Source organism: Opisthocomus hoazin, chromosome 10 (assembly GCF_030867145.1).
Source record: "Opisthocomus hoazin isolate bOpiHoa1 chromosome 10, bOpiHoa1.hap1, whole genome shotgun sequence".
NCBI lineage: Eukaryota > Metazoa > Chordata > Aves > Opisthocomiformes > Opisthocomidae > Opisthocomus > Opisthocomus hoazin.
Window position 1 is genome coordinate 17,916,138 of NC_134423.1, and position 24,787 is coordinate 17,940,924.

General features: G+C 39.6%; 1 protein-coding gene across 11 annotated transcripts in view; it reads left to right on the plus strand.

Annotated features, from left to right (window-relative positions):
• Positions 1–24,390, plus strand: part of RAB27A (RAB27A, member RAS oncogene family) — a 37,111-nt gene extending 12,721 nt beyond the window's left edge. For 3 of the 11 annotated variants that reach the window (XM_075431554.1, XM_075431547.1, XM_075431552.1), the window contains exons 2-9: positions 1,756–1,875; positions 11,477–11,712; positions 12,182–12,296; positions 15,764–15,936; positions 17,600–17,685; positions 18,440–18,543; positions 19,283–19,406; positions 22,052–24,390. In XM_075431554.1, coding sequence (XP_075287669.1) covers positions 15,784–15,936; positions 17,600–17,685; positions 18,440–18,543; positions 19,283–19,406; positions 22,052–22,250 — 666 coding nt within the window. In that variant the 5' untranslated portion in view covers positions 1,756–1,875; positions 11,477–11,712; positions 12,182–12,296; positions 15,764–15,783 and the 3' untranslated portion in view covers positions 22,251–24,390. Of the gene's footprint in view, positions 1–639; positions 736–1,755; positions 1,876–11,476; positions 11,713–12,181; positions 12,297–13,810; positions 13,846–15,763; positions 15,937–17,599; positions 17,686–18,439; positions 18,544–19,282; positions 19,407–22,051 lie in introns of all 11 variants that reach the window. The other 8 variants (XM_075431549.1, XM_075431551.1, XM_075431548.1 and 5 more) reach the window with 7 other exon arrangements.
• The last annotated feature ends 397 nt before the right edge of the window (positions 24,391–24,787 follow it).

A 24,787-nucleotide genomic window follows, 5' to 3' on the forward strand; every position in this document is an offset into this window, starting at 1 on the left:
CAAAATACTTGTTGCTTTGTCAACACTTCTTACCGTGTTCCTCCTTCTGCGCTCTGCAGCAGTTACCAGAAATTCTTCGGTGCTTGTGGTCTGAATATTTCTTCACAGTAAGCAAATGTGCTGCTATCAATCAGGGAAGCAGTTAAAGATCAAAAATGTTCATGTTGCTGAAAATTGAACACAAACTTTTTTTAATTGCATGTGGAAGTGAAAAAGGGACTTCTATATTCTTCTGAAACTGTGGTGAAATTTATAGAAAATTGGAATGAGCCAAGAATGGGTAGAGTTTTAAAAATTATAGCCTGTAACAAAATGCCAAAGAAATGGATTTTAGTTGAATCTGGAAAAATGCTAAGGCAGGCCATGAAAAAGCGCTTCACAGTTGTTTGCCAGCTCTGTAGAACAGAACTTTGATGTTCACTGGGGAAGGGGCAATAAAAATTGCCTTGATTTGCAGGAAAGGAGGTTAGGTCGTCGAGACAAGTGAATTAAGGAGCTTGTGGAGTTGTTTTCGTTACTGGTAGGCGAATGCATTAAGAATGCATTAAATGTTGTAGCAGAATGTCTGCAGCACTTCTTAAATTATAAGACTGGATAGTAGTCTTAGAAACCTTCTTAATTTGCTTTCTTACTTCTCAGGTCTTGAAACACTGGGAGGAAAGAAACTGAGACAAGAAAGGGTTGTGCAAGGCAACTCGCCTTTGGTAAAAGCTTGCATTTGCTAAGTCTTGCATGGTGAGTGCAGAACTCCTTTTGTCCACACCTTTTAGTCCTCTGTGGTTAGCATCTGTAATGTCACAGGCGTTTGTGAGAGGAGGCGAGGCCTCGTGGTGACTGCAGGCGGCTGCGTCGTTCCCCTCATCCCTTGGCCGCAGCGCAGGGCCTGCTGTCCAGTGAGTGCCGTGGTGTGGGCACCGGTGACGTAATCTGGCCATAGGTGTGAAATCTTGCCTGTTGGGTGCCTGTGTTAACAGGCCCTGGTGAACAGACTCGCTGTTGAGGAAGACTTGGTTTACATGTTAAATCAGTATCTTTATTTCCTTCAATTTATTTAAACATTTAAAATGTGTGCATGTGTCTCTTAGGATTTGGGGGGTGAGGGGCAGCTTGCAGGTTTAGCTGCAGTCATTCAGGAAGTTTCTGACACATCTTAACTCTACTCTGTTGTTGGCGCTTGTTGCCACCAGATGTGGCTCAGCAGAAGAGGCTGGATGTGGATGCCCACAAAGCGCTGCAGTGCTGTCGCCACTGACCTCCCAAATCCTTCCACCTCCTTCTCACGTGGTCTCACTCTGGTGTCTGTGCCAGTTTTGTTATCGGTAACTTTTTCTGCCATCTGTAAAGAACTAAAATAAAACCAGGCTCAAAACTCGAAACTCCATTAGATTGTGGGAGCTTTTGGTGCTCGCAGTGTTTCATTATAGTAGAATACTGTGTTTACTGTATTTTATGTTGTCATGAAACATACTGCCACTTCCTTTCCCTTTGACAAGAAGGAGGAGGGTCAGTAGTTTTAGCAAAGGCTCAATGTTTGTTACCTGGTTTAGGGAGATCTAGTTCACTGTGTTGCTGAGTTCTCAAAGGAGGAAAAGAGATCACTTGATCAGTCAGCAAGACCACATGACAGGCAGCTGAATGTAATTAGGTGGGTAGTGTGGTTGTGTGGGGCTGGCAGCTTTGCTTTTTTTTAGAGCTATTATTCTGAACTACCCTTACTTAGTTTTTATTTTCTTTCTCTGCTGATACGACCTGTAGATGAGAAACAGCAGCTCTTTGTGCATGACTATGGTGTTCAAGAGATCTGAACTGTGTCAGGAAACTTGTCACTGAAGTACCTTGGAAAACTACAGACCCATTTGCAGCTGTTAAGCATAGGTATGTAAATAGTTTCTCTTTTCTATTTATTTTCATAAGATTTATTACATTGTTTTTCTTGAGCTGACAGTTGTATGCTAGTTGTTCCTCTGTTACGAGCTTTGAAACAATGTTGCTGTACCTTTGACAAACTGAAATATTTTGATTTTGAGAGACAGCTCAGCTCATGTTCTAGAGGGAAAAGTAAACTTCAAACTGGGAAGTATACTGGCTTATGTAAAACATAGCCTTTGGGTTTAAATGACAAAACTGCAGCTTTTTGGTACGTCTTTGGTCATTGCTTTTCACAAAGAAATCACTCAGATTTAAAGACAAACTTGAGTAAGTTTATCAATAAGATTAAAATAAATGACTGCAGTGACCAGTGTCTGGATTCAGTAACCATAAGATGCCCTTTCTGGTTCCAGGTGATTTGCCTACATTTCCTTCTGTGTTAAGTCAATCTTCTTCTCAGTTAAAGGGTGGAATTAGACCCTTGATAGTAAAGTGTACTGCACAAATAACATTCCGTAATACAGAATGAAGCAACTCGGTATTTTTAAATATTGTACTACTTGAACTTTCCCCCTGCTCTATTTATTCCTGTGCTCTTATTAATGTATAAAGATAAATTTTACTTAACGAAGCAGTCCTTTAGAATGGTGAGGTTTTTAACTGGGTTGTGCACCAACATGTTTGTTCTCACGTATACTAAATGTATTGATGATAAAAGGAATAAAAATGGTGTCTTGCACAATCTGTTATTTTTAGTTAGCAAAAGAAATTGGATTGCAAGGAGCCCCGAGAGCTCATCTAGTTCACATTCCTTGTTCAATCATATAGTAATGGTTTCAATCTTAAAATTAATTATAGTAATGGCAATATGGGGGTGGGATGTTATTACTGCATTTTGTATCTCCTCTGGAAGAAACTCCAAATGAATGTGCCCATCTGACTCAGTCATTCCTTGCCGCCCCATGCATGAATTTCTAATCAGGTATCCTTTCTAGCCCATGTGTTTGCCAGCATTTTTTTAATCATGGACCAAAACTCCAGTTTTTGTAGACTGTAAATAATGAAGGAGTTGTTCAGAGAACAGGAAATAGTATTCTCCTCCACTGTTGTGGCAAGGTCACAAGGCTTTCCCAGGGTTTTAAGGGATGGCTAGCATAGAGTATCTTAAGATCATTTTTCCAGTCCCGATCATCCCCTCTTGACTTGTGTTAATGAGGAAGAAGTGACAAATTAATGAATGTGTTTAAATAAATATGTTTTCTTGCTGTTTCCATATAGACAACCTCAGTATATGAAAAAGCTTATATAAAATAACTGGGAGGAAGAATTTTTGTAAACGTTGATGCTTGACTTAGTGGGTTTTGTCTGTGCTGGATGGACTGGTTGTCATAGTTGCTTCCTTCTAATTTACTATTACATAATGCTTTTCAATTATTGCATTACATGTGCATTTTGAATGTGTATTACAGAATCAATTTCTAGTGCATGTTAGGGTAGTGATTTCTAATGGATTACGTTATTTGAGGATTAAATTTTGATAATGTTGGGATTCTCTTGTATAGAGCAAAACGCTATTCTAGCATGTGGTGCTGCTCCCCTTTCCCTCACCCTATTCCTAGTGGGTGTCAGTATATTTGCTTTTTTCCAGATTGTCTTTTGTTTACAACATTATCTTAAACAAAACACCCTTAGTGATTAAGTCTGGTAAGGACAAACTAGGAACCTAATTCAGCTGGCATTCTTTAAACATGTCACTAAGAGTGGCCTCAAGGAGAAACTGTAATTTTTTTGCCTTTAAAAAAAAAAAAAGGAAACAAGAAGGCCAACAAAAATTCTGAAACTATACAAAATTTAAAGAATGAACTCAAAAAATCTTAAAGGCAGTTAATGGAAAAAGATCTGGTGGAATGAGGGAAATAAGCTCTAGTCAAAGGGAAGAAAAACTTTTTAAGGAAAAAAGTTAAGAGTATCTTTTCTTTGATCTAAAATTTTTTACTTCATACCTAGGAAATAACGTAGCTTCTGCTTCTGAACTTTGTTTAGCCAATGTGTCATAGGGATAAAGTTTCTTTACAAAAATTCAGGTTTGATGCATCATGGTGCAGCTGTTGGTGTAAACAGAACTGGGATCTTGGTGAGGTGGGAACTCGCTGGGAGGGAGTGGATTGGTGTATGTTAACATAGTTCTGCTATAGGCACTGCAGCTGTACTGATTAGAGCTAACTGAGGTCTGCTTTGTTCACATCCTGAATTTGTTTTTACTGGAATCTCATTACTGTATTTTTATTTCCTTCTGCAGGAAGTCATATGCACTGGTTTAAAATCAAACCAAAAACTGCAAGCCAAAGTCAGTCTTCTAATAGCAGATGAAACAACAGCGCCTACTTTAATGAGTCTTTCCAAGTAGAAACTCTTGTTGGATAGTACCATTGCATACTCCCAGTTTCTTGTGACTTGTACACTTCTGTGTAGCTGAATAGATGCTTTCATATCTACTCATCTTTTATATCCTGTTTTTAATTTCAGAAGTTTGATGCCTTTCTCAGTCAAAATGTAGAACTAAAAAAATTGAAAATCACTATATGAAGTTAGTTTGTCAGTTTGTGTGTGATTTGTGGATTCTTTATAAGTATGCAGAGTTTTATACTTGGTGTTAAGAAAGCACAGTCTGAATCCACTGTGGTATGAAAACTACATATGCATTTTCTTGATGCAGTTTTCTACAGGGAACTTGCACTGCTTGGGTCAATTAGAGCAGTCTGACTAGCAGTTTTCATAGAGTCATAGGTTGGAAAAGACCTCCAAGATCATCAAGTCCAACCGTCAACCTAACACCACCAGGCCTGCTAAACCATATCCTGAAGTACCACATCTACACATTTTTTAAACACCTCCAGGGATGGGGACTCAACCACCTCCCTGGACAGCCTGTTCCAATGCCTGACCACTGTCTCAGTAAAGAAATTTTTCCTAATATCTGATGTGAACCTCCCCTGACACAACTTGAGGCCATCTCCTTTTGTCCTATCACTAGTTACCTGGGAGAAGAGACCAACACCCACCTCACTACAACCTCCTTTCAGGTAGTTGTAGAGAGCAAAAAGGTCTCCCCTCAGCCTCCTCTTCTCCAGGCTAAACAGCCCCAGCTCCCTCAGCTACTCCTCATAAGACTTGTTCTCTAGACCCTTCATCAGCCTTGTTGCCCTTCTCTGGACATGCTCAAGCAACTCAATGTCCTTCTTGTAGTGAGGGGCCCAAAACTGAACACAGTAGTCGAGGTGAGGCCTCACCAGGGATGAGTACAGGGGCACGATCCCCTCCCTACTCCTGCTGGCCACACTATTCCTGACACAAGCCAGGATGCTATTGGCCTGCTTGGCCACCTGGGCACACTGCTGGCTCAAGTTCAGCTGGCTGTTGACCAAAGCCCCAAGGTCCTTTTCTGCTGGGCAGCTCTCCAGCCACTCTTCCCCAAGCTTGTAGCATTGCACAGGGTTGTTGTGACCAAAGAGCAGGACCTGGCATTTGGCCTTGTTGAACCTCATACATTTGGCCTCGGCCCATCGATCCAGTCTGTCGAGATCCCTCTGCAGAGCCTTCCTACCCTCGAGCAGATCAACGCTGCCGCCCAGCTTGGTGTCATCTGCAGACTTACTGAGGTAGCACTCAATCCCCTCATCCAGAGCATTGACAAAGATATTAAACAAAACCGGACCTAAAGCTGAGCCCTGGGGAACACCACTCGTGACCAGCTGCCAGCTGGGTTTAACTCCATTCACCACCACTCTCTGGGCTTGGCCATTCAGCCAGGTCTTTATCCAGTGAAGAGTACACCCATCCAAACCATGGGCAGCTCGTTTCTCCAGGCAGATGCTGTGGGAGACAGTGTCAAAGGCCTTACTAAAGTCCAGGTAGACAACATCCACAGCCTCACCTTCATCCACTAGGCAGGTCACCTGGTGATAGAATGAGATCAGGTTGGTCAAGCAGGACCTGCCTTTCATGAACCCATGCTGGCTGGGCCTGATCCGCTGGTTGTCCTTCACATGCCCAGCGAGCACACTCAAGATGAAATTTTCTTAGAATAACTTTGTATATTCTTCTGGAACTTGGGTTATAGAAGTGGTTCTGTAAGCTTGCTGCTGCTAAGCCATGTATTAGTTATAGTGGAAACATTTTATAATAATTTTAATTGAAGACTTGTGCAGGGAGAGGTAGGAAATTGCCTGTTATTGTAGGTCAGTTAAAGTGCAGCTTGAGGACACTCAGTGTATGAATGAAATGTTAAGAAAGAATTCTGCAGAAAGTCATCTACAGCATGAAAAGCTGGCAACAGCTGCCAGGTTTCAGCCAGGGGTGTTACTCTACACCATCTTGGGGCTCTCCCTCAATCCGGGAATAACTAAGATGAAAAGTATGGACAAACTGTGGCATTAGAATTGTGATTCTTTTTGCTTTCCTTGCATGGCTTGTGCATACCTCCATAATAAGAATTAGTGTAAGAAATTGTAGTTTGCTGTGCCATTTATCTGAGCAGTCTTTGCTGTATGTCAAGATTTAACTATAATTCATGCTGTAGTATGGGATTCTGATCAGAGCAGTAAGATAAATAGTGTTGGCAACTCAGGCTGAAAAACAGCAGGCTTTTTGAATGGAAGCTTTGTGTTGTGCAGTTCAGCCCGCTTAATCAGTGCTGCTTTTGAGTTATGCCTTCCCTGAGGCTCTAGGAAAGAAGCTGTGCTAGGATACGAATTGAAGCAAATATTTTGCCAAATGGCAGACTGCAGAGCCTCCACAGAAAGTCTGGACAGTGTTAATATGTGCTGCAGTTGTGGAGCTGCTCAAGTAGAGGATTTGGTGACTTGTTGAAAGTATGGGCTTATTTTTTCAATTCATGTGAAAAAAAAAACCCAAACCCTCTAGTTTTAGCTTTACTTTGTTAGAAGAGCTCAAGTGATCCTTCTGAGCCATAAGCGTGCTCCAGAATGTATGAAATGCTATATACTGTGTCACCCTGTTGCTTACTGTTGAACTCAATCAAGTAACTTGCACCAAAAATAAGGACAGATCACAATATTACAGAAGAGCACTAATGCTAAAGAACGGTAGCAGCTGCCAAAAAAGGTAACTTTTGTTGAATCTTCCAATCCACAACCAGAGTTAGCAAGGAACAGAATTTACCTCTTACGAAAAACAAGAGAAGCAGGTATTTCCCAATCCAAAGGATGAAAAGGTGGATTAAATTCCGCACTGGAGTTCTTTCCTGCCTCACTCCTTTGTACACTTGCCCACATCATGTTAGATGAATGATGCAGTTTTATAGTCTCATTTGTAATGTATTTATGTGGGTGTCACTTTTATCTAACAGTGACTAGGAAGTATCTTCAGGTAGTCTGTTGTCTAACCTTCTCCATAGACTTTTAATTGACCTAGTCATGATAATTTATTTTTGCTGGATTATTTCCCTCTAATGCAGGATATATTTTGTATCCTTAATAAGCTTGGCAGTGTGACCTTTTGGAGGATCATTATCTATATTCCAGGTATCTGTCCTACAAAACAAGGTGGAAGGCAGCTGAGAACTTTCCTGCCCTGGAGGAGGGAAAAAAAAATATTTTTAAAGAAGCTGAAGATATTTTCCTCTGTTTACAGTGTGTGCTTTAATGGGCTTTAACAAAGAACCTGGCCTGACTAATGTGTTTTGCAGCCTGCTGAATCACCCACGTAGGCAGAGCGTAAAACAGAATACTTTCTTTAGCATGAGTACGTGCACGTGTTTTCCCTGAGATGTCGCTTCATTCATATTCTAACTGCACATAGGAAATTGTTTCCCTTTTCAGTTTTTAGATTTTTTACCTCTTCTTATTCGTATTATTATGCTTTTTCGTGTGTCTGTTTATTCTGACTGTCTGCTGGAGATTTTTGTTATCTCTAGGAAAGCCGCACCATTCCTGTAAGAAATGCTCAGTTCTTACAATTCTGTGTGATTCTTATTATCCTCTCCTTTATCTTTCAAGTGGCTATTTCTGAGGGCAGAAATAGAAGGGTACTGTTTTTCCTTACCCTTCTGGAGTCAGAGGTGGTGCTGATTGAGTGGGTGGGCAAACTTCTGGATATTTCCCTCCTCCTGTGAATATGACCAGCTTTGTGGGTGAAATCCTGGTGGCTCCTGTGTTGACTAAAAGAGTTGGAAACTGTAAATCTATGTAAGACTGTCATTCATAATTCCTTGATACTGTCAAGAGCAGGTACAGTGTAGTGATGTGTTACAAGTGTTAAGGTTAGGCTGTGGGTAAGCTGTGAGCTGGGTACCAAAGTCAGAATTGTCACATCAAGGAAGGATGCTGGGCATCACTCTGAATTTCCTGTTTATAAGTTAGTGAAAAAGCATAGCACGTTAACTTGTAAGGCATTGTGGCTTAATGTATTTATTAGAGGAACAGCTGAATGGTTGAGGAGGGAGTAAGTAGTATGGTGCTGTTTGAAAATAAAAAAAATCTTTGCTTTATTTTTTCCACTCTACTCTGGAGTTTATTCACATGGTACAGATATTTGCTTCACTGTTACAACTTGAAAGCAACTTCTGATGGGAGTTCAAACAGGTAACTTGGGAGGCAAAAGCTCTCATTCCCAGGAGGGGGGACAGGTCCTCTGACTGAGTTCAACTACTTTAATCAGATACCCTTGCAAATCTTTATTTACCTACAGCATTTTCTTACTATGAAGCATGATAATGTTAGAAAATGATGAGGAAATAGAGATGGTGCCGTGCTTTCTGTAAAGAAGTTGAAACTGCACAGAGATCCTTCCCCTATGGGTGATGTTGGAGTATCACCTGCAACATTGCTGTTTTTATTTTCCCTTTTTATCCAGTTCCATGCTGCCTTTCATTCCTTTATGGAACTGAGCCATTCTTTGAAATTCAGCCTCCTTTTCGTTGGTTATGCTGAAATGCAGATGTAGTTGCAAAACTAACTGTTGTTTCCTTTCTTGGCTTCTCTGTTCCCAGTTTCCCCTGGTTTTCTGGCGGTGAAATCCAGAATCTGCTGTTTCCTTGCCTGGCCTGTTGTGCAAGGTTCTCACCACGCCTGCAGACCTGTTGCTTCACTACCCCTTTTGTGCCCCTGTTCTGGCTAGGAGGATGATTTCATGCCTGGCATGTCCCATTATAACTCATTCTCAGAGTGCTTTGTGTGCCTGTCAATTCTGCTTGCTCTGCAAAATTCTGCAGTTCTAGCAATGCTGACAGCTGACAAAGTGTCCTACAGCACGCACCTTCAGATGAGATAGAAGTGACGTCAGCATTTGGAAGCTAAAGCCTTGCAAGCTTTATTTTTTTGTCTGTATTTTTGCAGACTCCTATATGTATCCTGAGCACCCTTAAAATGACTTGGATCCTTCCAAGAAAGAAACATCCTTAGACATTGATCCTGCAATTCCTTAGAATTCCTTGGTAGTTGAAACTGAAAAGGTCATAATGGTAAAATGTCAAGTAAAGCCATAGAGAGTAACCAAAAGATAAATGCTCAGGGCAACTGAATCTCTTGCTCTTGTTTGTGAGAGGAACGGCTATTTTCCTTCCTGTTACTTATGTTACGGAGAAGTCCCAGAAGTCACAGAAAGTGTCATCTTGGCCAAAATTAAAGTTAGTCAGGTCATATATTTTCATGAGAAAAAAATAGGCAGCTCATAATATTTCAGTAAAGCGCTTATTAACTCTTTTCCCCTAGCATAGCGGTTACTTGAGTTTATAAAAAATTGTTGTCATAATTTGTTTCTATTACACTTGTATGTATCTGGCAGCTTTTAGCCAAAGGCACTTCTGATAAAGTGCCGACTAAGCAGGAGCATTTTTTGACTGTCTCTTGTTTCGACAGAGCTGCGAGTGTCTGATGGTGACCAGTTCTGTAAGCATTAGGGTGCTGCTGAAGCCTTAGAGCAGGGTGAGGCTGTTCCCTACGCTTCACCCACACTAGGCAAGAATGTGATTATTGCTTTGCCGTAGTGTGACGGGAGTGCTGGTATGACAGGATTAGACAACTTACTCCTCTGAGGTCCAGATCACATTCTCAGTGCTTCTGCTGTTACAGATCAGATGATGTATAAAACAGCTACTGAAGTTGTTTCAGTCTGTGTACTGCCTAGGTGAGAAGCTTTTTTAGTATGAATTTACTTGCACTTGCAGAAGGATCAAACCTGTACAAATGCATTATTACCATGTGCTTGTATTTACACATTGTCCATCAAGAGACCTGCAGTATCTTTCTTTTCTGTGTGTGTGGGATTTGGACTTGTCTTCCCCCAATGCCCATGTCGACCCTTTAATCATAAGTATGCAACCTCACCTGCTTTTTAAGAATAAAGCCATATTTGGGGAAACTTCATGTGCAAAGCATTTTTGAACTCTAAATAGCATTGACGTTTTCATGGTATATTTACAAATATGGCTCGATTATATATCATGGAACCTTCTTAAGCAGGATCCAACTTTGTCACCCACTGCAGACTGCTCTTGCTGTGATAAATGCCGAGGGATGTAACCCCTTCCCTGCGCTCCCTCTGTGTGTTGAGGGCTGGATCCCTATTGCAGGGAGAATATGCAGACTTCACAGCAGTTTGGCTCCTAGCTCTAGTATTAGCCTAGAGCATGTCCCACTGTTCCAGTGGGATCTGGTTTTCCTGCGCGAAGAAGGCAAGGCCAAGACACAGCTTGTCTGTCTTTGTCTGTAAGATCTACCTGAAAGCGGAGTGACACTTGCAGAAGGTGGGCACTGTTACAAGTTAACTGTAACCCTTGAGCATCTGCTGTCCATCCCCAAAAAGACAATGTGATGAAATCCTGTGTTATCTTAAAACATGGACTAATTATTGGTCTGATATCTGTGTTTTGGCAAATTCAAATTAGTATCTCTCTTTGTAGTTGTGTGGTATATCCTACCATGTTAGTCACTGGCTTTATGGCTGGCTGCACTACAGATCCAGGATGCTGGGGTGATGTCTGAGTTGTACAGAGTCATTTCACTTGGTAGGAGGGGGAAGAGTGGGTTTAGTCAAACAAATGGTTTTATATGAGTAGCTTTGTACAGAATAGTGGCTTTTTTGCTTTTGGGAGGGCTGGCTAGATGATGTAGTGTGGGGAGGACCCTCCCACCCCTGAAAAACTTCCTCTGTTAAATATGTATTGCTTCTCTGCAAAATGGGGTGGTGTTGCAGGTGTGGTCTGCAGTCATGTCAGACATAATACCTGATCATCCAGTCTTTGCCAAAGAATAATTTTTCTCTTCTTTAGAGATCTGTGGTAAAGATGCCTTTCACCATGGTACCTGCGGGGCAGCGTGGTGTCCTTGAGTCTGCACCAGAGAGAAAGAAAATGGCAGTTTGCATTAGAGACTACTGTATCCTCCTGCACCTGAGAGAATGATATAAAGCTGTGAAGGGAACTGAACAGCTGTGATCCATATACTCCATTATTAATACATTTTTGTATGAAAACACTTGTTAGGGACAATATGATTGTATTAATGTCTGTGGGTGATTTAGCAGATACTTATGTCTGCTCCTGGGTAGGTCATGCACAAATCTCTTCTGCAATGCTGTTTGCCTCTAGGAATAAATGGGACATGTGAACTGTGTAATTGCTTTCCAGCCACGCTGTCAGGCAGCACCCTCCTTAGACATGGAGACGTGAGGCACACCTCTTTATCTCTGAGCACCCATCAACATGAATGCAAACGGGTGACACGTAAGCCTGTTGGCTGTGTGCTAAAGAGGTGGTGCTAGAAAAACACTCCGCTGAAGTACTGTCTCCAGTGTGCCCTAACTATTCCTTTAGCAGAGTTTGGGGTAAGTGCTATACTTTACTTTAAATTGATGTGCTTGAGGACTGTCTGATCAAGCATGTCCAGATCTGAATTTTACACTCTGTGTGTGCATGTACACAGTTTTCTTTGCAGCTCAATTTTATTTTTTTTTGGCTTGTATTTTCATTTATTCATCTCTTCTTCCTTCTTCCTTCTGCCCTCCATCAGCTCTGTAGCAGCAAAGGGGTTGCATGTTTTGTGCAAGGCCAGTTTGTTCGGAAAGCATATTCCCTGTCCCCATACTGCACAGGGGAAATCCTGCATGCCAACCCAATTTCCTTAATTTATTCAGGAACAACACTGCTGTACTCTTGAATATTTTATCACACAATAAGGTTGTGATATTTGTGTCCTGGAGGCAAAAATATGAGCCTTTTAATGTTGATGCCTGTTAATGTGAAAGTGCCTTGGACTAGGAGATCCCCTGAACAAGAGCAACGCTTGCTTTGCAGAGCATCCCTTCTTGGCAAGCCACAATTTGGACGCGTGTGCATGTGGAGGCTCTGAAGTGGCAGCTCTACAGGCACAGCTGAAGTGACGGCTTTGGGGATCTCGGCAATGGAAAAGGCCAGTGGAATTTTCTAAGCACTTGCTTATAGCCCCTGTCCATCTGCGTGCTAGGAGATGTGCAGTGCCAGAGCTGAATGGGATTTGAGGAGGTGTTTACCAAAGGCAAAACCCTGAAGGGCTTGATGTGGAGCCTAACACTGTGTCCATCAGTGATTTTTTTTTTCAGCCAAGGAGTTCTTACTCTTAGAAGGAAGATTTGGGAATGATGATGAATTCAGATTTTTTTTCTTGTGGTGACCTGATGAATTCTAATTGTATCGTTAATTTTCTCTGATTCTTTCTTTTCTACCTCCCACTCTCCTGATACCCGAGGCATAGAAATGTGGAAGGAAAGACAGGAAGGTGTGAAGCTACAAAGCCTAATTTTAAAAAAAGCAAAATTGGAAGGAAAAAATGGCATGGGTTTTTAGTAAGAGGGCCATGACTTTTAAAAACTCCACAGCAGTTTTTGTTATGAATAGACTTTGCTGTGACTGTATTTTTGTTTCTGTTGTGTGGAGCTGGATTTGTCTGGGCACTAGGACTGCAGGTCTTGGAAGCAGAGGGTGGAGATCACTCTTTAAATATTTGTACAGGGAGGAGGACAAGGCTTGAAACTGCTATGAAAATAGCTCTTTGCATGTCTCCAAGGATAGGGGAATTGTGCAGGGTTTCGCAAGAACCACTCCCTGGAGATACTTGAATAATAGATTGGTATTATGGGGTGCAATGAAAGGTGTGTGCATTTCAAAAGCCAAAGGAGAAAATTTCCTTCTCAAGCAAATCCTTTAGAAGGCGTTTTATGCCCTTCCTGTGAAGGGCTCCTAGTCCTCTAGGCATCATTTGCAAGTTTGTTATCAGCCATATGGAGAACTGAGGTTTAAGTGGTCCAGATGATGTGGCGTGTTTGTCCAAACAGATACTCTACAAGTCAGATATGACACTAGGAATACCTTTAGGTTTTACTTCCCCAAGGTCTAACCTTAACCTTTCTGTTTTAATGAGAGCTTTCACCCAGCCCTGTTCAGCAGAAGGGTGCAGCTGAATTGTAAGTTTCTTACAGCTCCAAGTAAGAGCTGTAGCTCCCTTGCTTCCTCCATAAGGTCTTGCACAGGGTACATGATAAAACTGCTTCCTTACGACATAAATTAGGAGTGATTAGGTGGCACTATCATTTGTATCTGTTATTAAAATTATGTTCTATGTACCTATAGCTAGCTAACAAAATACCAACACGACAAGGCAAGTACTTCCGTACAGGTGGGACAGCATAGTAAAAGACATGAAGCTAGCTTGTCTGTGTATAATATACTGGCCCTAAGATTTGCATTTAAGCCTTTTAAAGCAACAATTGATTTAGTTGTATTGAAGCTGAAAGAACATATGCTTGAGTAGAGGGGGAGTTTACACAGCCCTTTGAGAACATCCGAGGGCAAAGAAACCCCATATATAAGATGGAAGTCTAAATCAAATCCAGTCTTTAGTAAAAGTCTCCTTGTTTGCTTTTTAAAATATGTCTGCTTTTATTCTAGTGCATTTCAATGAAAAAGCTTTGTAGAGCTACAAGGTAGGTGATCTGATTTTACTGTTTTTTTTTCCTTCCCCACGATGGGGGAGGATTTAAAAAACAACACAAAGTTCCCAGAAATGCTTTTGCTGGTATGTGTAAGTGTGTCTAATGGATCAGGGCTTTCAGTTTCTTCTAAGAATGTTCTTAGGTCAGTGTATGGCTGCCTGTTCAACTTGCTTACTTGAATATGCTACTCCTTCAGACCTGCGAGGTGGATGCAGGCCTGCAGTTGTCATGCATTTATGTAAAAACTCACTGATAACTATTACTGCAGGGTTTTTTGTTTCAAATTTTTACTCATTGCAAAACTTTGTATTAGAACACAACAGCAGAAAGTGAATTGGCTAGCTGTGGCATGGTAGTGAGTGTGAACTCTGTCACCTAAAACCCCTTTCCTGTAAGGTTTTACTGTCCTTGATGGTACAATGTGAATTATGCCTTGGCTGGGGAAGGGGAGACTTTAAAACTGGAAATGGCAAAAAAGTGTCAGATGCTTTTCCACTGACTCCTCAGTTGGAGAGTGTCTGGGTGTAACCATTGTCTGTGTGTGATCATGGTCAATCCAGTCGTGGCTAAGTTGACTAATCACAGTTCTGTCTTGTAACCAAGACCAGTACTAACATAGGGTTGAAGCTTTAAAGATAGTTATGGTTTTAGCTTAAATGTGGTGATTGACGCCCACATACTTGAGATACAGAGTTTGTTCCAAACCTCAAGCTGTGAGTTGATATTCAAGAAATGAATTGATGTTTTGCCATTGATGCAAACTACTGCAGAATAATTTTATCTAGTTCAGGCTACAAATAGTTCCAAAAATACTTATTTACAGTTGAAACAGCAGATTTCACTCCTTTTTGTATTTTTTCATCATCTGTCTTATTTTTTTGTATTTTAGTATCTATTTCCCTCCTTCATAAGAGACAATTTAATGCCAGTTTTATGTTGCTTTTAGAATGGTTATTTTAGGCATATCTTTTCATCTTCATGTCTTTGAACACAACATAAGGCAGCTCTCTACTGTTTGTTTTGGGGGAAGAGAGGCTCAGTAGCCACTCAGCAGGAAAGTACTAGTGCTCTTACATGAGTCTTTCTAGTATAAATGAAATTTGCCAGTGATTTGTGTTATACGTTCTGTTACTGCACTTTGATCAGACTATATCTAGTATGGTTATTTTTTCAAAGGCACAAAAAAGATAGAGAGAAGTTTCTGAAATGTATACAGGCCATGGGAAAACCTGTGTATTGTTTAATGGCAATTCAGGATCAAGATTTAGTTTAAATTATTAACTAGCATCATGATAAAAACTTTTAAAACTTTGAAAATTTATTCTATAAACAAAACAAAAAAAAAATAACCAAAAAAAAGCAAAAAATGTTGCTTGGTTATTTTTCCTCCTTTTATGAAAAAGCTTTTTTAAGACTGAAAAATAGCTATTGATAGAAAATGATTGTAATTTTTATTTAAATAGTGGGCAGTCTGGAAAAAATTTTTTTTTGCCTATGTTAATAATGTCACAGTGAATCTGAGGTCAGAATTGCATGGCTGGTATGTTTAAATAGCTTTTGCCAGCTTCCACGCAGATTAAAAACAGTTCTGCTGTTCATGTTCCAGATGTCTTGAATACTTTGACATTGATTTCCAGTCTTTCCTGAAGAAGTTAAAATTGTGTTGCCTTCTTTTTTCTAGTAAGAGGAACGTAATAAAAATAACCATGCACTTTTTCAGTCACAGCTGAGTTTGATGTTGATAATTGGCATAATTGAGAGTTTAAGGTGAAACCAGTAAAAGAGTACAGAACTGGTGCCACTGCTGGATGCTTTGTAGTTCAAATAGTGATTTGTATTTTAAACATTTGTCAAAAGAAGCCTTGGCAGAGTTGTTGACTAACTAATCCTTTTTGCTTTGATTTTTAAGGTGTCTCCTGAATTCTCACTATGTCTGATGGGGACTATGATTACCTCATAAAATTTCTAGCACTGGGTGATTCTGGAGTGGGAAAGACCAGCCTTCTTTACCAATATACGGATGGCAAATTTAATTCCAAATTTATCACAACGGTGGGCATTGACTTTCGGGAAAAGAGAGTGGTGAGTTTTCACAAACAGTGTGCTACTTTAAAATGGTATCTGTCCTGGTGGTGCCTAGAATCTATGTTTTAAAAATCTGACCTGTCGATACTTACGTGTAGGTATGCAATCAATAGTTACTGTACTAGTAATAGTACTTGATCTTATGACAAGGAAATGATCGCATTTTACTGGTTATTTTTGTTGTTGTTGTGTGTTGTCCCCCCTGTTTTCCCGAAAGTATAAAAGTAAGAAGAGCTGATTCTAAGCAACTACTTCTTACTGGTCAGCAAGTGTTGATGAGAGTGTATCTGCTCTGTGAGTTGTGCACATAATACCTGGAGCAGCACTTTTATTGTTGAACTTCCTTCACGAGGAAGGATTGGGCTGTAGTAAAAATGTTTTTGCTGTTTGTGAACTGAAATGGCTAGTGAACAAAGACTGCAATGTTGATTTTTCAAAACCATTTTAAACATGTGAATAAAATGGGATAGCATCATACATGGAGCTGATCTGGCTTCCTAAACAGTTACCAGAGAAGAACTGTGAAAAATAAGATAGGGGTTTTTTTTTAACCCCTGAATTGTTATTAAACTAGGCAAACATACTTTTGATATGAAGCTGAGCACTGCATTATGATAACCAATGGGGTACTGGTCCTTACTGCCCTGAGAAACTGAGTTGGCACAAGTTTTTCTCATTCTTGTGTAGAAGTATTAAATGCCTTTCATCCAGAAATCTGGGTGGTTTAATGGGCATTGTGCAGACTGGCTTTTGATAGATGAGATGGACCACAGTAGTGCAAGGTGTATATATCTTAGTGAAATGTGAAACTGATCTCTTGAATAAGTTGGTATTCTTTTTGTGGGATAGTAAACATGGTGGGTTTACTTGATCAGCATATTTGATAACTCAGGACCAAATTTTAGGTTTCATAACTTGAATCATATAATCCCCAAATTCAGCAAGTTTGTGTGTCTAAAGATATGTTTGTAACTCTAGTAATCTTAGGTACAATGACAGCTGAAGGTAAAGAAGACGACCTACCATGCAGTGTTCTAAACAATAAATTAATATATTTTAATCTGATCCTTTCAAAGCTAACAGATGCCCTTATTTATATTTTCAGGCTGAGTAAACTCTTCAGCTTTTATTACTATCATCTAATTTCTGCTTTTTAAGCTATGATAAGATCTACCATCAGCTCTTTTTCAGCAATCTTTTTGGCAGCTGAGATGTCATTATCTTTATGAATATATTCTGTTTGCTAATGAGGTTCACTTAGTGATACAAATATATCGCCAGATTGCATGACCTGATTGTTGCTTTCTTACATTTTAAATTGAACTTGATACAAGATAATAGCAAAAAATAGAAAATAAAAATACCAAAATTAAGTTTGTCTAACGAAACTTAATGGCCGATCTAAATGCCTGTTTGGAGTACACAGTCTACTGGATACTGGTTTTCCAGTTTCACTTTTACGCTTATTCAATTGGATGCAAAATTAAAATGTAGCCTGTATTACTCTTGTCTGAGAAAGCAGAAGGATTGAGTTGTAGTTGGGATCATTTCATCGGCAATGCCAGTTTTTCTGCATTTAATGACTTTAAATGTCAGTTATTTTTGTGTTCTGTAGAGGCAGGACTGCTAACACTCAGTCTTGCAAATTTACCCATTACAGGTGTATAGACCCAATGGGCCAGATGGTGTTGGTGGCAGAGGACAGAGGATACATCTTCAGCTCTGGGACACTGCAGGGCAGGAGAGGTATGTTCCACCTCACACCTAGCAAGTGAGATAGTTGCCATCAAGCTAGATGCAAATGGAAGCGAGTACATGAATTCTCTTTATTGATTGTTACACTTTAATTGTATGACTCGAGATTGGAAAATGCACTTTAATTTTAACAATGATGGAAAGTTTCCTAGGAATACCCATTAAATTACAACTGTAACTTACAACTGTAGAACATCAAAACTGTAATTGTTGCTTTTTGTCTTTTGGAAACTCTAAGTTTATTGCGTCATGGCAAATGCATATAGACGCTTTTAAAGCTTTTCTTTTTTCAGTTTTCCTTAAATTTCTGTAAATACGTTGAGGTCTTGGGAAAGTCAGACAGGTGAAATTGCCTCAAAGGATTCTTTTCTATTTGTCTATTGAAAGACTAGCATCCTAGTGGTTAATAATCTTAAAATCAAGAACTGATGTATATAGGGGACAAATTTCTGTTAAAAGTTTGAATTTCATTCTTGTTTTAATTTCTGATTCTTGATGAAGTCATGCTTTATTGTAAAGACTTTGTGTAAAGCTCTCGCGCTCGAGTGAAACGTCTCCTTGATTTAGGCCTTGATTAGACCATAGTAATGTTAGCAATTCTTGTTATGCAGTCCATGCATCAGCAAAACAATTATGATGAATATTTCATTCTAGTTAATTCAGTATTAAGTTACCACAGTTTCATGACTGTATGCAATTATATTTTCAAAGTAACTTGCCAACTAATTTCACTTTGCTGGTCTAGGTTTCGTAGCTTGACAACAGCTTTCTTCAGAGATGCCATGGGGTTCCTTCTACTCTTTGATCTGACAAATGAGCAAAGCTTTCTGAATGTCAGGAACTGGATAAGTATGGCACTTCTCTTTTTTCTTTGCATGGGTGGGGAGGGAGCTATGTTTGTAAATAAGGAGTCTCACTGAGAAATAGAACTGAAAATACTGGGTTTTATAGCTTTCTCAGTAAAAGAAAGTAAACGTTACATTCATCATTGTAATAGCTGCTAGTGGTGGCTTCTAGTGCTTACCTGAAATTCAGCTTTGCCCCCTGAACTTGAATCTTAACCTATATAAAAGCAAGCTGAGAGAACATCATATCCCTGGCTCTGGTGATACTCAATAATTTAAGTGTGTGGAAAGCCTATGCAAAACTCTATTTTGACCTACCTGAAGCTTTGTCAGCAAAATTTAATGCAAGGCAAACGTTACTAGGCTGGTGTATCTAGGCAAAGGAGTTTGCAAACTGCATCATGCGTCAGGAGGTGGAAGTATATCCTTTCCTGGCAGCTCACTGAAGATGCTTGGTGAGCGTAACAATTTAAACTACAAATACACAGCTTCTATGCTAACTTTGTCAGGCTTCTGCTCCCCTGGCTTTTTCACTGGGTACGTGATAGTGGATGTCCACCTGTTCTCTGGCCCCTCAGTGCAATAGCAGAAGTCCTGTGAGATAACAGAGAATGTACTTGTTTTCTGTCTTTCAGGGAGTCATTTTCCTGAAGGACTTTGTGTCCCTTGAAATGTGGTAGTATTCTTAATGAGCTTTATTTGTGACAGTAAGTTGTGACCCCTATTCATGTTGTTGCTACTAGGTCAGCTACAAATGCATGCATATTGTGAAAACCCCGACATTGTATTATGTGGAAACAAGAGTGATCTGGAAGACCAAAGAGTGGTGAAAGAAGACGAAGCTAAGGAACTTGCAGAAAAATATGGGTAAGTAACTTCCTTCCAGTTATTGCTGTGTTAAAAGCAGAGTAAAATGTTTTCTGTAATGCTTTTCTATATACTGAAAAGTTACTGTGAAAATAAGCATTTCAGAATGCTTAACTGGCTGGTATGGTATCTTTTTTCTGTCAAAGATGAATTATTCCTGCATTGCCTGAAAATTCATACTTAGTATTGCAATAATCTTGCACTGGAGATCAGTGAGTCTTCTTTCCTTGGCAGTAAACAAATTTTCACAAACATTCTGGAAAAGATGTAGAATTTAGCTGGAGTGTCAGGTGAATGATGGGGTTCTAATTCTTTGCTCTTGCCTGTGCTGAGGCTTTCTATGGGGCCCATAAAACCCAGGTCTCTTACAAAGTGAAATCCAGAGAGCATTTGGTGTGAGGTAATGCGCATCACATCAGATTTTAGGGAAAACAGAAATAATACCGAGCAGTGATATCCTAATTACAAGCTGAGTTGTTTTACAAAAGTTTGTTGTAGGGTAGCCATTGTCTCTCACATAGCCATAGAAACATGAGGCCTTGGTTTCTTTGAAAGCCTCGGGACCCGTTCACCAGTATTCAGTCTGCTTACAGAGTGCCGGGTTCCCACAGAAGGAGCAGTTCTGGTCCGGACCACGGTTCCCCAGTTCTCTGCCCCCTCCCCATTCAATCTTCCCTCAACTGTTCAAGCAGTTTTGTTAGGACTTTGTACCTTAGGTGAATTCTCGGTGACTTAGCCCCAAAGGGGTCAGTCATATTTTCTTGCAGGCATCTGCACTCTCACAGTCTCCCAGGGAGTCTGAGAACCGAGTCAGGGCAGCAGGAAGACAGGGTGGCCTTGCCCTTCCCTACAGGCACAGGTCCTGTATCCTGAAAGGAACTATGTGAAACCTTTGTTCCTATCAGGTACTAATTAATCCCATAGTACTTTTGTACCACCCTTACTCTTCTGTGGGTTTCATCTCTGGAGTACATTTGTATTTCAGTGTGGGTCATAAGTGCTCTTTTGAAGCAAATCTTCTGATCCACTTATTGTGGTCTGATTCACACAGTGGAGCAGCTTTCTAGCACGTGAACTGGAATCCTTCTCAGTTGAAAACGAAATTAGATGATGTGCTCTAGCCAGTAATCTGCGTTCAGTCCAGGTGAATAGATTAGAGCTGGTCCAAAGTAAAGCCCACAAAACATGCACAGTGTGAATGCTAGGTCCTCAGTGCTGACTGCCTTGTTCTGCAGGTCCCATCTTGGCGTGCCATGCTGTTTCCTGTCACATAGCCACATATCAGTTTTCCTTGACCTTGAAAATCATTGGGGGCAAATCAGAAGCAATCTGTCTATTAGAGACAAATGGGTTTAGTGCGATAGTACCTTCTTACTTTTTCCTTCTCCTGTGAAAACGCTTGTTTGAAGTCCATGTCTCACAGACAACAGCAAGTGCGTATGGTACTTTAACCAGCTGCTTGTGAAGGAGCAAAAACTCTTAAACAGCAGCAGATGGCATGTGGGCATTTCTTAAACATTTGGAAGAGATCTCTTTGTGTGTGACTTCTGGAAATAATTTATGAAATGTTTATCTTTGTGGCTGAAAATGCCAACTTAATTTAGGAAGAGGGAGCTAAAAGTGAAAGTTATAGATCATGTCCAATCTGTAGGCAGTCAGAAAGTGCTCTGCCCTGTGCAGATTGGACAGGATGGTTGCTAGGATTCGCTTGCTCTTGAGGGGAAGCACAATAAATCCTGCTGTAGCAAGCCGTCTTCTGGTAACAAAAGTGCAAGATAGTGAATATCCTCTTTCTGTGGAAAGGCCTTGTAGATGTTAAGTGATGTATTTTGAAAATGTTTGCAGGAGACCTACGCACTGAGGCAGTAAGATAATATTATTGACCACTCATTGAATCTTGCAAGTTAAGTAAGAAATACGTAAAATTATGAAGTGATTATATCAGTCACTTGGGGAGTAACGCTACCGAAGCCACTCCAGCACCACCCTGTGGGGAGCACTGAGCGCAGAAGGTCAAAGCCTACAGACCTGCCACTGAAACAGTGAAAACTAGCAATGTATTTTCAAAACCAAGGGGGCCCACAAACTTTTGTTAACAAAGACTTAGGTGGTTTGAACACTGAGGTTTTGGTCTGGTTTTGGTTTTTTTAATGCAAGAGAGTTTATGGCTGAGGTGTCAACAGAAGAAACAGTTAACTTTTGTAGTGATAAAGTACCACATTAGGAATCTTTATGGCGTTACCTCTCTTGCAATGACTCCTTACCTGATGCAGATAGAAATCAGTAAGGAGAACACTTATACACACAAGGCCATATAAAGTAATTGCATCTCTTGTGGGGAAGGGAGCTGAGAAAAGCAGACCTCAGGAGCATAACTTTGGGAACTCATACTGACCAGTGCCTCTGTAAATTCTGGACTGTGTGATGTGAATTAGAGCTTATCCTTCTGCCCTACCTACAGAGTCAGCCATTTCATTAATTTCTTTTGCATTTCAGACCACTGACAGCTTAGTGTTTTTCTGCTGTGGAGTAACAGTAACAGTGTTTATGTGATTTCTAAGTATGTGGCAGTAATCATGTATTGTTTTTTTTCTCCTATGAATATAAACTGTGTGATGTAAGTTTGTGTTTTTTGTCTTCTGCAGAATACCGTATTTTGAAACCAGTGCAGCTAATGGGAATAATGTAAGCAAAGCCATTGAAACTCTGCTTGACCTCATTATGAAGCGCATGGAACGGTGTGTGGATAAATCCTGGATCCCAGAAGGGGTAGTGCGCTCCAATGGGCACAGCTCTACAGAACAGCTGAATGAGGAGCAAAAAAAAGGCAAATGTAGCTGTTAACTCAGTTACAGTTGCTTTATGTATATGATAAAGTATAGTACAGTTGCATCTTAAGTGTTTAACTTATGGACAAATCACTGTGTAGTTATTTAATGAGCTATATTAATTCTTGATACTAATTTTTGTGGTTTTTTTCCTTTCAAACAACATTGACCTTTGCTTGCAAGGTATGCAGTTTATTAGTGATGGGACAGAGGTTTAATCTGGTGTAGCACTGGATATTCCTCTAATTCTCTAGAGGGAAGGGAAGGAGAGGAATTTTGAAACCGCTCTCTGTATGGGTAATGAGAAAGGGTAGGCTTCTGAACTGAAGAATTTTCAGTTGCCCTTTGAAGGCTCCGTTAACTACACAGAGTAGGCATGTAGATTAGATATTGTGACAGCTTTTAGTCTCTACTAACAGCAAGCTTATCAACATGGTTCTTGGTTTTGGACAGAAACATTTACTCATTTCATCAATCAGTAACAAACTTAAAAACCAAATCCTGTGTTTTCCACAAAAGCCTGCAAGTAGCTTTTCCTTGCTTTCTCAAACCATCTGTTTCTAGTGATGAAAACCAAAAGAAAGTTATTCTATACAGAATACAAAACTACAGAGAAGCACAAGGGTGCATATGCAGAGCACTTTGGGTGTCATGAAATTGAACATGTAAACTACAACTGTACTATATAAAATATATCCAACGCAGCCAATGAGACCTGACATTATTTGAATTTCTAGAACATGCATATATACATATTTATATGTAAATGGCATAACTGTACATCTGTTATGTTTCTTTTATGTTACCACTCATGTTTTAACAGGAATGTCGGGCAACCCAGATGTCAGCAAAATTTCATCAGAGCTAGTGCTTTGCACGGAATTTGTTTTACCAAACACAGATTTGGAATGTTTCTTCAAAATTGGATTTAAAAATGAATGATGATTGTTTTCTGGTGAGACGCAGCTAAGATACCAGTTCTGTCTAGATCAGTATTTCTATAAATTCATAATGCTCATTTTATTCTGCCAACCTTTGTGTCCTGTACACCTTGGTTATCATATGTTCATTTATGGCTTGTTCATTTCCTTCAGGTTGTATTTAAAAAGAATAGAATTGCTTTCCTTCCCCCCCCCGCCATGGATCACATAAATGTCAATTTTGATTTCAGTGGATCATGTTACTCTTTGAGAATTTTTATTTATTTATACAACCTAAGGAACAATCAGTATTTTTTAGGTCTTTTGTCCAGACTGATTTATAAGATGTGCCTACCAAACTGTTTTCTACCCTGGCAGAGGTTGTATAACTGTAAAGTATTGCCAATTAAAGTCATAACATGCCAAATTGAGTCTTGATACAGGCTTTCCACAGCAGTTTGTTTACAAAGTTACTACTTTAGAAATTACGTATGTATTTATTTAAATATTAACTACTGCAATTTCAAGCAAGCATTGATAACAGTTGTGGACATGAATTGCAGCATAACAAATTTTTTGAAGGACCAAAAATGTTTCTAGAATAGGAGCTAATAAAAAAAATATATATTTGATATAGCCTCTGGTTATTTAATAATACAAGAGTAAGTGTTAAAACTTCATTCTTAAAATATTTTACAAAGTAATGCATTGTTCTGTAACAAACACAACATGTAAATATTAGATTTTTATCACAGCCTACACAGAATATTTTAAAAGTGCAATATAATTTGACAGCTCTGGGGCTAGGACAAAGATTAAAGCAATTTATATTGAATAAATATAGGGTTTTTTTCTACTATACTATACCAAGATTCGAAAACCATTGTGGACCGGAGTTACTGTAGTTTAACTCAGAGTGCCTTTTGAAGTTACCATCAAGTTTCTGACCAGTAGAGTATCAAACTCTACTGTAGGGCACAATACATTTCAGTGTGTTTCAGTGTCTGAATTCCTTTTAATGTAACTCTTTGCTTTTCAGAGGGTTGCGGTGGAACTTTGTCATGCATTAACTTTAATAGGTGTTTATATGCTTATAGCTCCAGCCAGTTCCTGACAACAGTAAGGATGATTGCAGCCAACTACTGAGCTAAGTTACTACTGAAATGGTGTAAAAATATTTCCTTTTGAATACTTATGTTTAGATTGGATATTAAATATTAAAAACAGAAACTGTCATATTTTTGTCATGCATATTATATGTAACTACTTACTGTATAAAGAGAGTCTGCATAAAATTGCTTTGATGTGAGCCTTTGAAATGTGCCATAAGATTTATCTGTTTGAATTATTCTGACACAACTTTTGTTCCTTTTTTAACTCTCATGAGAAGTCGTGGTAAATGTTTCTTGACAGTGAATCATGCTGTTCTTACTAGTCTAGCACTGGATTTAAAGACAAAGAGGAATTCTCATGTGATGTGAAACTGTTATTTCAAGAACAGTTTTTTCCATCAAGTGTCAGATGAAAATGTTGATCTGCAATGAAATCAAGTTCCTAGGATTTCTTATTAACATAAAATAGTTAAACATTCCTGATCTGAACTTTGTCAGCATTTGTTGAACTGAACTGTAAC